The sequence below is a fragment of the Danaus plexippus genome, chromosome 25 (genome assembly GCF_018135715.1).
Source record: "Danaus plexippus chromosome 25, MEX_DaPlex, whole genome shotgun sequence".
NCBI lineage: Eukaryota > Metazoa > Arthropoda > Insecta > Lepidoptera > Nymphalidae > Danaus > Danaus plexippus.
Window position 1 is genome coordinate 1,344,304 of NC_083553.1, and position 15,196 is coordinate 1,359,499.

The window sequence follows — 15,196 nt, forward strand, 5'->3', positions numbered from 1 at the left end:
CCTTTTCTTTGGAAACTGAATAACTTCGTTTTATTTTGGTGTCAGTTTTAATGAAATTTAATTAATCAAAATTTATCATTTATCATAAATTAAAGGCTCAAGTTATATCATTATAACGCCAAACTGAGGTAAAGTACCTGCGATTGTTAAAAAAAAAATTGTCGAGTGATTTTTTTTTTACGAGAATAATTATTGCCTTTGCGTTTCTCCGACTTGATTCTGTAGAGTGTAGGTCAAAAGTTTTCGGATAAATATCAAAATCTTGTAATTTTTGTAAACCATTCAAGAAATAAAAGGCAAAAAAATGTTTATTCGAAGAGAAAAAACATCACATTTATAATACTTTATTATTTGGAAAGTACATAAATAAGCTTATATTAGACTTGGACTCTGTTCCACAAAATCTGCCACGACAATATCCAAGTCGGTAAAATGACCGTGCACACAATGTTGAACAACCAGTTGCCGTAAATCTGAAAACAGGATTAAATTTATACATTTATATGTCCTTGAATATAAAATAGGCATATTTCTATAAAGAATTATCGAAATTTTATATTGGAAATTTATTTTAGCAACATTATCATCATCATCATCATCAGCCCATCAGAGCCCACTGTTGAGCAAACGCCTTTTCTCCCATGGAGAAGGTTAGAGCATTAATCACCACGTTTGCTCAAGACGGGTTGGCGATTTCAAACTAATTATTTGAAATTATAGGACCAGGTTTCCTCACGATGTTTTCCTTCACCGTCCGTCAATAGTGTCTAAATACTCTTAAGAAGTGCATATCATTCGAAAAAAATCACATTAGTACTTCCCAGGATTCGAACCTGCACCCTCATGTACGAGAGGCGGGCCTTTAACCTCTAGGCCACCACGGCTTCTACCATTATCATAATCCTATATAACATTCATGTCATAAATTTTATCTCTGACGTCATAAATCTGATAAAAATCTTATGCTACTCTATATGACGAAAAAGTATACAATATTCTTTTCATATATCTATTTCAACAATATAATTTTAGACATGTATGTTTTTTTCTTGGTTGCCATTATTAAAATTAGACTAAATTGAAATAAAAAAAAAAAATAATAATCGCGTCAACGAGTTGAAAGTCGGGTGGCAACAAACAAAAAAAACCTCTTTTTAAAGTAGGTTTACAAAAAAAAAATTAATACCAACAATAATTTACCATTGAATCCACTATAGAGAACATGATGGCTTGCATAGCGGCGTCCTTACCACGACTCGCCATCAAGAAAATACCTTCCTCGGGGAACAGAACCCGCGAATATAGGATCATCAGAATCATCAGAATGAGTAAAGGCTGCAGCAACAAACAGACAACCCGCTTAACGAACAGGATGAGTCTGTAACAAAACCGACAGTCCGTGTGTTACTGTCTTTATAAAGCCTATGACTTCATTGACATTCCTCGACATTAAAAAAAACATGTATATTTTAGATGAAATAAACAATTAATACTTGTATGTGTTAAAATTATATAAAATAAATTATTATATATGAAAGGTGAAAAATTATTAATTATATTTTGTGAATTAACGTTAGGTGTTTCACAGGGTGCGATTTTAGTGTACTGTTTCTTTCACAGCTTCCATCAAGCTTTATATATATATATATATATGTCTCCAAGAAATGAAAGTTATAAAATTTTATTTTAAACAACAAACACAATGGCTAAAACTCCATTTAGTTATAGATAGAGTTGTTCCAATAACTAGTACATAAATTATGTTACTCGTGTTTAATTCCAGGAAATTAGGGTAATTTTAATGGAATTAGTATATAGTTTTACTAGAGTGAAACTGAATGCCTATAACTTCTATGTAAATGTCATGAATTTGCACTAACTATTAAAGATCATTATATAAATAATTGAATATAAGCCGACCTTCCTTGTTTCTTATCTTCCACAACCCCGACGATTAACGCCAGCGGCGTGTACAGAGCGGCCAAGCAGACGCCCAGCGGAAAGTTATGGACACCGATAGCGAGGCACGCGGTGGACAGCTCTATTAACATCAGTATGTTGACTACGGTCACCTCATCGCGCGTCAGCTCGGACGGGGTTCTCAAACACTTTGGCGATAATAGTATGAATATAGCTGACGAGGACAGCATCCCATAAAACACGGACACCTCGGACGCTAGAGAGAAGTGTATGGCACCTTGAAACGAGATGAATCTTATAAGTAAAATATGCATGATCCTAAATGAAAACAGGAAAACTTTGAAGTGATATCTCCTTAGTGAATTTTTTTTAAATCAAATATGCTACCAAAAAATAATGTACTTTTGTTTGTGGATATAGTTCTTGCATTATTATCGTGTTGTAATAAATAAAACTGACAAAATTAAATAGCAATCATTAAAAAAATCATACGTACTTTTAAGTTTCTTGACAGTTAAAGAGATAAATAATAATTTATTACACCTAAGTTAAACCGGTACTGGCAACACAATAAAATGTATGTAATCTTCTCTCTCTCTCCCTCTATCTATCTCGCTCTCTCTTATGCCATGTGCTATATACTTAAAATCTACTTACCAATATAAGTGAAGAGCGGTGGTAAATTCATGACTGTATATCCCATGAGATGCACTAGCAAATAGTTACCACCTACATTGGCTATACTAAAGCCGTTTACTCGACTATTTTTAAGTTCCTCTTTCTCTTCTAAGTTATTCTCTGTCTGTTCTTTTCCTATATATTTATCTTTGGTAATGTTAGCGACCTTATCTTCCGTCCCCCGCATAACACTTTCGGACTTATCTTTATCTATATCTTGTGTAATCTCTTGAGTTTCTTCTTTTGTTAACTCCTTAGCATCTGTTTCTCTTGCAATTTTTTCGTCGTCACCTTCTGCTTTATCATTAACATTATTTCCTAATTTATCTTTTTCCGCTACTTTTGTATCACCGATAGCTTCATCTTTTTCATCATCCTTCTGTAACGTCACCCACAGTGATAGAGCTCGTATGAGCATAGCACCACACAGAAGACACAGTGATGGCATGTACTGACCTGGATATTAAAATATATACACTGTAATATTTTATCGCAAACAATATACTTGTATGTCCAAAATGAATGCTATGTTTTCAGAGTAGACTGTAAATCTGAGCAAAGACAAACAGACGTTAAGACATTATGGGATAAGAAAAACATACATATATATTCAGTATATCTCATGATTCCGATGAAAAGCAAACTCACCAATAGATATAAACCTGTTAGTAGCAGCCAGCATGTAGAAGAAGTAACTCTGGTGGAACCGTTCCAGTAGATTGTTAAGGGACCTAAGTATACTCTCCAATGTGATGCCGAGGCGGTGAAAACTAGCCTGGTGGAGGGAGTGGATCCGGGGAGGCTGGCCAGGGTCTGAAGCATCACGACCCTCCAAAGTAAGAGCCTCAATATTGAAGCGATGGAACAAACCATGATTGCCATTTGGAACCTGAATGACATTGATAGTATAAACAATTTTGTACCAATGCAATTTTTGTATCACTATATCTATATATGTATATATCTATATCTATATATGTATAGTGATACAATATATATATATATATATATATATATATATATATGATTTAATTATTTAAATTTAATTATTAAATATAATAAACTAAATTATGACATATTTACTTGGATCACGTCACACTAGAATTGCATGAGTGATTCACTCATGTTACGTACGCGTAACATATTAAAAAATAAATGAGCATCGCCGGGGCGATATCGTTGTATGGATAAAATAACATATAACGAGTGACGTTGCAACTCCGCGGAACGAACACCAAGCCGTGTGAACCAGAAGATTCCTGAGACCACACAAGCTATGGAATGGCATTGCTATCCTAACATTGGGGCAATCATATTGTCTTAGGTATAGGTTATAAGTTTTAATATGTAATTCTTATTATATACATATAAGTTAGTTTCTTAGCTTCCCCGGAACCTCTGGTTGCCACCCTTTATAATCCTCAGTCAAATATTTGTTTAAAAATATTTATATGTATATATGAACTCACCCCGGCTATCTGGCTCCCAACCATACCTAACATGGTCCATACATTGTTCATCCATTCATCCATTTTATTTCTCGTTCTGATCCAGGAATAGCTAAGGAAATAAACTTATCATTAGAAAAAAGTTTCTAGTCATTTCTGTGATGGAAATGTATTAAAATACCTATTTTTATATGAGTGATGTAAATTTGACTTAATACACAGCTTGTGTACTAGATTCACCAAATCCAAATTTGGTAGTTGCCCGTTCAGACCTTCAACTTTGACTTCAATATATTCTGAAATTACATATCCATTACAGCTAATAGCGGTATTTATTATATACTATTCTAAGTTATTTTATAACATTAAGGAATGTTATATCAGTAATTTATATTAACTTACTAAATTTTGGTGTATGAAATTCTAAATTGATAGCAGCCTGTATAGATCCCGATCTCCCTTTCAATGTGCCGGGATCTAAACATTTAGTTTGATCGCTGATTTTCTCCAAAACCTTCAAATGCTTGAACAACTCGCCGCCAGGTTGCCAGAAGCTGCTGAGACTCGTATAGAAAGTATCAGACTGTCTTCGTAGACCGTGATAAGCTTCTAACCACGCCTGCATTCCTAATTGCTCATGTTCCGTGATCAAGAAAATTATATCCTTGGCCCAGTACTTTTGGGCTGGAAAAAATTATATATTTTTTTTATATATCCTATAAAAAACTACGCTGTTTCTTTGTCGTGCACTTTGTATGCTTATAAATAAATAGATCTCAAGAGCATTACTTTTATATGGTTTAAAAATTTCAAATTTAGAATGTCATTTTTGATATAAAGATAATAATAACTATATATACACAATCACTATTAGTAATTAATTAAAATTGTATTATCTGTAGTCTTAATACTAGTAAGATGCTGTCATGGACATAATATAAGATTTTTTTAGTACCCCTACATCTCTAAAAGCAATAATTCTCATTTGAAAAATCAATATCAAATCTCTCATATAAATAATTTTTTATATCCCATTACATTACAAGTTTTTTGTCGCAAATACGTATCTATTCCATTTGCTTTTCTTTATTCCAAAAATTTACAAATGCAATTTGATATTTTTTTCGAACAAACAGTAAAATAGATAATCATCATAAGTAGAAAATACAGCACTAGGAGAATGAACTCGTTTTAAAACTATTACCTGTATATCAAATTTCATTGATGTTGAGTCACTTCATAATAGCCATTTGAGTTAGAAATTAACAGAGAAATCCCTATGTTGTCTATAAAACTATATTAAATTCGTAACATATGTGTATTGCTAAATAACAAGCCAAGATAAGCCAGAATACACTATAATAAAGGGAGCTACCGACATTACACTTGACATCGTATTATTATTTAACAATACTGAGCAAATATAACTAACAAAACATCCTGTATATACTTACGTCTAGCAAACTGTGCAAATGCCAGCATCAATCCTATACCAGCTGCAGTTCCTTTCTGATGACTGGATAATGAACGAAAAGGTGCGGTCACCACCAATGCCTCTAAAGAAGAAGTTCGAGGTGCTCTTAGAATGCCATATACATTTGTTCCTTTGTAAACCTGTACCAAATAAACACTTTCCAGGTACAATCCAAGTATTGTTGTGTTTTCATATATAAATAATATAATTTAGGGCCATTAAATGTGGTGGATAACTATTTAGCAGTAACAAATTTACACATATAACATTGCTTCATTGTTATGTACTCACATATATATATATCCTTTATCTAGAATTTATCTACAATATTATTTAAATACCTGTCCATGTCCTAGAGGATAGTTCAGTGTAAAATTGTGAGTGTAGACTTCGAGATCTAACTGAGACATCTTGCCAACCAGCCAGGGTACGGGCATTTCATCGCTATCTTCATATTTATCCTGTTAAATTTATTTAAAATTTGCATCGAAATGGATCATTATGAAGAATTTTAATATCTACTTTTTTTTTGTTTAATATGAAGTAGTCTAATATAATTGTTATGCTTTGTACAATAATTTAATATTATAAGATATTTACATGTTATACATAGATCATAAATAAAAAAAATTACATGTTATCTTAGTTTTACTATAGAAATATATTACAAATATTATATTATAGTTTTTAATTAAGATAACTAACCTCTAATTCTTGGAGGAATTCCTTATAAAACTTATTTGCCGAGTACTCGGCGTCAAATTCATTAGTAACTAAACCGGGTAATAAAGCATTCTCTGAGAAATAAGTTTCATTATTGAATTCTCTGTGTGCTAACATAAAAAACCATCCAATAGCACAAACGTAAAAAATAAAACACAGAGGCGAATGCACTTTCTTTAGTACCCTGACCCATTTTACCGACCCATATTCTGGATCGGATAAAAGACCCATGTTAGAACAAAATATTAGATTACGAATATAGAGTAATCACATATCATTAATTCAAAAAATCCATTAAACCGCACAACGAGCGCTCCTGTTTATCAATATAAGCTACAAATGACAATACTCGTCTGACAAGTGACATAACTGTCAATAAATTGCAGTTGTCATTGAGGAGTTAGAATACTATAACATAAGACTTTTTAATGAAATGGCACCTCTTTAACTCCTCAGGTCCTAGACAAACAAACTACGAATTCTACCATACTGCTATTCATAATACTACGTTAATCAATAGTATTGTATATACATATATTTTACCAAAAGGTAGTTTTAAAGTGTTTTATATCAAGCAAAGTTAAAATTTGTTTAGTAAATGAACTATTATATACAATTTCAATAAGATTTTTTTTTATTAAAATAAACTCGTTTAATAGATTGGAATTAAAAAATATTCTTAATTATCTTTTATACGTCAACTAAATTTTTTAAATTGTTATTTGAAAACAATGCAATAAAAAAATACGCTTTTTGACTTCAAATGTATTTTTTTTCATAATGTCTCTTAAATTCATATGAAGTACTTATATACGTCCAGGTGTACTACCAACATACCAACAAAAAAACAAGACAATATAATTATGGACGTAGTATGGTAAAAAAAAATGCAATACAGGAACACATCTAAAAATCTCATTTATGACTATTTTTGGCAATTATTCCAGTTTCTAAAATAGCATTGATTTGTTCTTCGGTCTTTGCTCTCGTCTCTGGGATGAACAGTAAGGTGAAAATGGAACCCAAGAAATTAATAACCGCATATAATATGAATGGTGCGTATGGCGCTATGTAATTATTCAATGGTGTATATGATATAACTAATAGAGAAGTCAACGACCAGGCGAAAGTGACAACCATGCCCATTGCTTTCGCTCGAATCTGAAAGAAATTTTAGAATATAAAACCCTGAATTAAATAAAGTTGCCATAAGCAAAATAAAGTGGATTACAACGAAAAACATTTCGCTGTTTTACTTACTTGAAAACTAAACATCTCTGTCATTATGATATATGGTATAGGAGATACGCCAGCACCATACATTGAGACCGCCAAAATGATGGCTAAAACTGGCAACCACGATGGTATACTCACACCTCGTTCTTGTAATATCATCATTATTACTATAAGAGCCATACAAATGGCTGTTACTAAAAATGAACCTATTAGCAAAGGCTGAAAAATCAAATTCTGTAAATTTATTCTACGTTAAATTAATAATAAAAACTTTTTACTTTAAAACGTAGCAAAAGAAATATATGTAGTAAACAATGTTTACCTTTCTCCCGACTTTTTCTACGATAGCTGCAAGTGACAACGAACCCACAATCATAAAGATGGGAAAACTGAAAGTCTGTATTTCTGGACTGATTTCGAATTTAACTCCAGTAGAAATTAGAATAGTCGAAGCGTAGGTTACAATGACATAGGATCCATTCAAGCCGTGAAACACGAAGGTTGCAGTAATAAGAAACAACCCGCGACGCCAGGATCTGTTCTTGACTGGAAAATTGCAATATTTTTGAGATTTAAAACAGTTGTTGCTGAAAAAGTGATGTTCTTTTAGTTCTGCACAAATGTAGATAGATATATTAAAATAAAGTGCAAGATGGTTTTAAAACACAACATTGTTCGGTTGTGTTTTGATCCAAAATATTATTTATCAATAAAACATATATAGGCTATAGGCAATAGGCTAAATACAGTGATAATTGTTCAGAAGCTTATGACGAAGTTAAAAATAAATAAAATAATGGTATTGTTACTATGCTTACAAATACTAGCCAACGAAATATTTGGCAATGATTTAAATAAGGTTTCTTCAGATTTCATGCAATCCGTTACGTTTTGGACAATTTTGTCGTTTTTATTCAGACCCCTAAGATATGCGACCGTTTCTGCTGCTTCCTGTAAAATTCACTCCATCAATATATTTTTTATGTTAAAAAACATCATTTTATGTATGAGACAATGAAATTACGTTTAACCTAAACCATCTTGACATACTTTAAAAATCCTTTTAATTATGAGAAATAAAAATATTATCCATCATAATAAATTAGTGAGAAATAGTTGAACATAAATTTTTACTTACTTCATATTTCTCTAGCTTCACAAGAAAAGCTGGTGATTCGGGAGCCTTAAGTACAAATAATGTTACAGCAATAGAGATGGTTAAGGTAATCACTGTGACTGTGTAATAACTCAAGTATGTCCCAATGATGTACATGAAAAGTAAACCTGTTGTTTGCAATAATATAACCAATGTTCCTAGAACTCCTCTTATATCATCTTGACTTATTTCTTTTACGTACATGGGAACTATAATAAAACATCCACCAGCCGATAACCCTGATAAAACTCTTGATAAAATCAATGTAATGGTGGTCGGATAGCATAGTCTTATGGTCCATGAAATCTGAAATAACCTCTCATAATCCATTTATCAAGACATTTTAAAAATAAAAATAATCACTTTACCCCTTTTTCGTTGTAAATAATAGAACTGGGTGTGTGAGTTTGTACATACATATGTAAATAATTTCAAATTTGGAATTAGAAAAAATATTTTTATTTATAATATTGGAAATTATTGTGACCCTCAGTAAATTTGCAATGAGCTACTTACTGCTTGCGGAACAGCAATACATATAACGCTTATCTTTCTTCCAAAATAATCCGAAATAAACGTATAGATGGATACTCCAAAAATTGCTGCTATACTCAAAGAACTGGCTATCCAAGATAAATCATTGTCAGTAATTGCTTGTCCTGTTGGAGATTCGTTTGATTGTAATATCTTAGTCATTGGCGAAATCCATCCACAGTCCATTCCATACGTAAAGAGTGTAAAATTTGCTGCAAATAAAAATCATACAAAGAGATTTAAGAATAGAATTTGGAGCTAAAAGATAATGGTCTTTATCATTAAATCTAGACCTATAAATAAGCCTTATTATTCTACGACCAAAAGATACAGAGCTTGTATTTAAATTCCATAAATACTCATTCAGGAGCGAGCTATATGTAAAAATAATCTTGAAAACTAACATAAACATTACCTAATAAGGCAAAAATCCATTGCCGGTAAGTGTTACCTATTTTTGTTTCCTTAACTAGGCTCACCATTATTTTTTAATTTGGGCACTTATTTCTCTTCTTGAATGTAAAGGTGAAAAAAGTTAAATCAGCAATATAACTATCATTGTCAGAAACTCTGTTAATTAATGAAGTCGGGTTGTCTGAAATCGTTGGTAAATAAATTTATCTATATACACAGTAATTTCCATTGTGTATATATATATTTGCTGTTCATATATTAAGTGATGTAATAAGTCTTTCGCGATTTTATTAAATAAAGATTGACGATAAAGAGAAAGCGAAGGAAAGAGAATATCGATTTAAACTCAAAGAATGTTAAAAATGTCAAAATACTCCTAAATAATATATTTATTATCTTCGTAAAGACCATGGATCGTATTGTTCTTGAGCCTTAATTTTTTTTTCATGTAACTGACTAATAATAATTTACTAATTCAGTAGTTGTTTTGATAAAACGTAAATATCAGTTTTTTTGACATCTTGGTATATTTTACGATCAAAAAAATTTTCTATTTATTTTAAGCATATCAATTTATATGAGTCTTAAGATATACTTGCACGATTTATGATATTTAAATATATTTTGCACGTTATTATAAGTAGTGAGTTAATATTTAATTTAATGTTTATAAATATTCGACTTATCTTGTGTGCTTAGCGTTATTTATATCTAGCCTTATTGAAGGAAGTAAGAAAACAAAGATTAAGACATTGTTAATATTTTCGTAAAGTGTCCTAGCTATTTGGCTATCAAATAATTTGTTTACAATCTGTTTTATTCAGCTTAATCGATTTGCTTGGATAGAATTTTTCGAAAAAAATTTTATGGAAATAGTTCAAGCTTACCTTTTGTTATTCATCTTTGGTTTACATGAAAATACAATAATATTAATTAATCATTGAAAAGTCTAAGCTCAACCTTCCAGAATGGCAGAATATGTTGTTTCGTAATTTCCTAAAATGGGTATTCAATGAAAATAGGATGGAGTTCATTTTGAACAAAAACATTAAAATTATTGTAAGTCAAATAAAGTTTTCTTATTCAATGAATAGCTAATTTTGTTATTAATACTTTATATATACGTTTAGGTTTATGGTGCGACGATCCGCTTTAATTTTTTTATTGTCTGCTGATTATATTAGATTGATGAGGCGAGTGGTGTAATAACACTAAAATTGATACTATTAAAACCACAGTATATTTTGTAGCTTTCAGTTTATAACCTATATTCCAATTCCATAAGATCGTTTAAATAAAAAAATTGAAACTTTTCTAAAATGTAACCTCTGCAAAAAAGTCTTTGGACCGATTTTATATTGGTTTAAGATAATTTCTATAAAAATATGTATATATTTTTAAAATTTCCAAGAATGATGTAATATTTTGTCAAACTTCGTCATAACAAGATGTCTTATTCAAACCGTTTGTACTCATTAAAAGATACGAAGCATTTTTTTTAAATGCACTATTTGCCACTAATATACATTTATTAAACATCATATTATATAGCAACATCGTGCGCGTCGCGAATCAAGCGGCTTGGAAAACTTATGTCAACAGGAAATTACTTCTGTGACGTCACTGAGTTTGGTACGAGTCCGTAGAAACTTTTGTAAATGCTACAGTAGCTTTCGTATATATTGTTGTTTGTTTATCTATATAGTACGACAGTTATTATTTGTATCATAACAAAATTATGGATGTGGATTGTATAGATGTGTTATGTCTGATATTTTATCGAGTACACTGACGTTTTTAGATTATTTTTAAATTTAAGACGTTTCAATTATTTATCAACATAGATCATCATCATGGAAGACGAGATGAAAGTGTCTTATTTTGTTTGGAATATTTGATTAGTAAGAACTATACCTTTCATATTGTTCGCAAAACTCGGGAAGTAAACTAAATCAACAAGTTATTTTCGGTGTAGAGAGTTCATTTAATATTTTTTTAAGCTAATAGAAGATAATTATTGACACAGATAGAGGACTAATTGAAGATCAAGGACAATTTTCTGCAACAAAATTGAGGGGGAGGGGGAAGCAGACCTCAACATTTGCCATAATAGCTTCTTATTAATAAATTGGAATATTTTAAGCACAGAGTATTAAAAAAAGGACAAGTGGAGGTCAATTTCAATTAACTTGTTACTATTATAACCACTAAATCACTAACTAACGGCACTAAGGGATAGGCAAGAGGTAATCGTTCCATTCAACTGGCTTATACAATAAAATGCAATTACTCTGAACTCTTCATTTGCAAATCTTAATTACCAGATCCTTAAGAATTATGAAGAAAAATGTTGTTAGGTGTACGTTGAGTCAGATATATGGTGCTTACGATAATTTGTAATTTATTTTGAATTAATTGTTAGTGGTACATAACCCAAAACAGAACAATCTGACAGACGCTTTCATCCTGTTCGCCCGTAATAACAGTTGCTCATCGAAACGGAAAAATAATAATAATATAATCGCTTAATAAAACCGATAAGCATTGATTTATCCCACTCAGTCTTAGTAAAAGCATCATACCAGCAAATCAATCTATATATACAATAATCATATAACATATGACTAAATAATGTTCTTATTCAAATACAAGTTAAACAAATATCATGTTATATAATTTATGCAAACCGACAAGGCTTTCAATGAGTTATCATCAGTTCAATCTCCAAGATGTAGTTCCTCGTTCTGGAAGTAAAGGTTAACATACAAAGAGTCGATTATTTAGAAAATGATAAAAGAACGGGTGTAACATAAAAGTTATTATTGGCTGTTAACAAATTATTGGCTGTTAAAAATTATCATAAAAATAGATTGGCATTCATAATCGTTGTTGTAATTAAAACGAAATGATAAACTATTAAAAACAAGAAAAGAACTTTCCTCAAATTTTGCTAAGAATTTATTTTTTATTATATAGAATTTATATTTATTTAATTAACCTCAAAATAGAAATAAGATTAAAACGGAATATATATCGTTATTTTAGAATATTTTATTAGTACATAATAGCGGGTACCAAATAGTGGTGGCCTGGAGGTCAAAAGGCCCGCCTCTCATACGTGAGGGCGCGGGTTCGAAACCTGGTAAGTACCAATGTGATCTTTCCGAATCATATGTACATTCTATTAGTATTTAGACATCACTGACGGGCGGTAAAGAAAAACATCGTGAGGAAAGACACACGGTTTAAACTAATAACAATAAAAATATTCTCTTCTTAGCAAAATTTCCAGACTGCATTAGGTCGGGTTTCGACTCAGTAATAAAATAGACGTAAAAATATTCTTTATAAAGAGAAAATAGTTTTATGAGGTTTTCGTATTTACACATTTATATGTAAATGATATTTAAGTTAGTCAAACCGTTTTGTTTTTAAAATACTTTTATCTATTTTAACTTATTTCTTTTATGTTTTAGGGATTTTTTTCATAATAATTATAAAAATAAAGGAAAAATACTTCAGTAATAAGTAGAGTAATCATTAGTAAATACTACACAAATTGTGTAACGAGTGGAGCGAGTGTATCATTAGTGATTCAATTCTACACTAGTTTTGTACAGAAGTAATAACAATTGTATTGAAATAAACAGCTATTAATAATTAGTCAAAATATTTCCAAGATCATATATATATATATATATATCTTACGTATTTTAAGTTTAAATTGTCTTTATTCACTAGTGGTATACTGATTCTTTTATATTTTTTTAATACTTAATAATGCAAATTTATTTAGTACAACAAATAATAAAGTTTAAATTAAACTAGTATTATTCGGATTTACTACGCGTATTTTATTATTTTAAAACTACATAATCCCGACGTTTCGGTTACTTTGCAGCAACCGTGATCACGGGCAGACGAGGTGTAAATAATAAAGTTTCTCAAAATCGGAAACAATGACAGATCAATGTAACAATATAAAATGTAAGTCTGTTTGTTTATTAACTTGAAAGTTCGCCCTCCGTTTAAGAAAAAGGTCAAGCTATACCCCTTTTCATAGCCTTACAGTATGATTGTATAGTTACAGGTCTATGAATTAATCAATTATAAATTGAAGGGTGACAGTCTCACCTGAAGACAAACAAATTTACTCCAAGAAAATAAATGTAATACAGCGTAAATATATATTTTTATAAAACAAATTTCAAGATATCACACACACTTAGCTTGAGTCTGAAACGTTGTCATAAATGTGTTCAATGTTACTGATATTCGCGTTGTATTAACAGACTCCAAACTATGTCAGATGTTTGATAAGAACTCAGCTAGCTTCCGCTGTTAAAGAGCTTTGAGGTGTTCGTAGATATTATAATAAATCATACCGCAATAATTCATTGCTCTAAATAATTCGTTACATTAACATTATATAAATGGCTCTCGTAAATTTTTGAACAAGATAAGCAGAGGATGTATTACAGATTTTCCATAACTTTAAATTAATTCAAACACTAAAACAGCGAAATAAGATAACGATAGTCGATAAGTAAGGTAAGTACATCACGTTAATATTCTGTAATCTGTATTGTTTCTTACAATAATATTTATTTATCATAAAAAGTAAGTAGGGAGAAAAATTACCCTGCTTTCTCATATTTTTATGGATTTTCAAATATTTTAATATTTAATTTTACGAGAATCGACGCTCACCGACCGTGATAACTAATAGTGTTCCCAACGAATGTGTGCTGAAGTACACAAGTCTTTAAAAAATAGCATTGTATTGTTAGTCCCATGTTGTCACAGAAACAACAACAACAAATTATCTATCAGTAAAATGAGATATATTAGCAATTTAAGTATCCTTTATCGAGGTATTAAAAAATAAACGTAGACAATTGACCGATCTTAGCTTTCAATGAGTGATCTCTTATACAATTTCTACTGTTTTTAATTTAAAAGCCCTACTAGAATACAGCGCTTTTAAAATTGATTTAAATAAATTTAATAACCTCATTAACGATACTTTATTTATAAGATAGATCATTATTTTTCATTTTTATAATATAAATACTGCTAATGAAGTATTTAAAACATATTTTTTTTAATTTCAGTGATAAAAATAGTTTGGTCCTTTTAATTTTCTGCGTATTATTTTTGTTTAAACAAAAATGGCATTGAAACGCCTTTCAAATTCTCAGAATTTTACGTTATTTATCTAAAAATTTCTTAGTATCTTTTTGACTAATACCAAAAATGATCTTCATTTGCCACTAATATATTAAATCTTAATATATTAATTTCATTGGATCTGGTTTTCTTGAAAACTGCTAATGTTTATTCCATCATTTTTCTCAGTTACGTTGGCTGTCTAATATAGATATATATAGACATATATAGCGAAAATATCCTAAGGACTATTATATTAATTTCCTTAGTCCATATTTATTATATAATAAGTCCTCGTTTGGTTATTTAGAAAATTAAGTTATAGTGCATTTGTACCATTACAAAACACCTAAATATTTACTATAATAAAATAAACAAAAAAAATATAGTCACTACATACTTAAAATAATAAAGTGTTAAATCAAAAACTAGAATTATTGCCTT

General features: G+C 30.3%; 2 protein-coding genes across 2 annotated transcripts; both read right to left on the reverse strand.

Moving 5' to 3' along the window:
- Positions 1-330: 330 nt before the first annotated feature.
- On the reverse strand, positions 331-6,608 carry LOC116775427 (glycosylphosphatidylinositol anchor attachment 1 protein). Its single transcript, XM_061524609.1, has 11 exons — positions 6,226-6,608; positions 5,862-5,981; positions 5,501-5,660; positions 4,449-4,730; positions 4,228-4,342; positions 4,068-4,158; positions 3,247-3,487; positions 2,578-3,054; positions 1,921-2,197; positions 1,201-1,378; positions 331-473 (listed from the first exon to the last, which is right to left on the reverse strand). Exons 1-11 carry the CDS (start codon positions 6,472-6,474, stop codon positions 378-380), a joined length of 2,286 nt encoding a protein of 761 aa, XP_061380593.1. The 5' UTR covers positions 6,475-6,608; the 3' UTR covers positions 331-377.
- A 339-nt stretch (positions 6,609-6,947) lies between these two features.
- Positions 6,948-9,766, reverse strand: LOC116775117 (facilitated trehalose transporter Tret1-like). The gene is made up of 7 exons (XM_032667937.2): positions 9,585-9,766; positions 9,152-9,381; positions 8,618-8,941; positions 8,298-8,430; positions 7,802-8,025; positions 7,504-7,698; positions 6,948-7,404 (listed from the first exon to the last, which is right to left on the reverse strand). The coding sequence occupies exons 1-7, from the start codon at positions 9,649-9,651 to the stop codon at positions 7,159-7,161; spliced, it is 1,419 nt and encodes a 472-aa protein (XP_032523828.2). The 5' UTR covers positions 9,652-9,766; the 3' UTR covers positions 6,948-7,158.
- Positions 9,767-15,196: the final 5,430 nt, after the last annotated feature.

What these genes read in the sequence shown, in the direction of transcription:
- LOC116775427 (XM_061524609.1), bottom strand. Translation starts at nt 6,474, where the DNA reads ATGGGTCTTTTATCCGATCCAGAATATGGGTCGGTAAAATGGGTCAGG. An exon ending in TTGGGAGCCAGATAGCCGGG is followed by an intron (nt 3,488 to 4,067) that starts GTGAGTTCATAT and finishes AATGTCATTCAG; the next exon opens with GTTCCAAATGGCAATCATGG. An exon ending in GAAGATAAGAAACAAGGAAG is followed by an intron (nt 1,379 to 1,920) that starts GTCGGCTTATAT and finishes GTTTTGTTACAG; the next exon opens with ACTCATCCTGTTCGTTAAGC.
- LOC116775117 (XM_032667937.2), bottom strand. Translation starts at nt 9,651, where the DNA reads ATGGTGAGCCTAGTTAAGGAAACAAAAATAGGTAACACTTACCGGCAA. An exon ending in ATGGATTTTTGCCTTATTAG is followed by an intron (nt 9,382 to 9,584) that starts GTAATGTTTATG and finishes TTTTATTTGCAG; the next exon opens with CAAATTTTACACTCTTTACG. An exon ending in GTATTGCTGTTCCGCAAGCA is followed by an intron (nt 8,942 to 9,151) that starts GTAAGTAGCTCA and finishes AGGTTATTTCAG; the next exon opens with ATTTCATGGACCATAAGACT.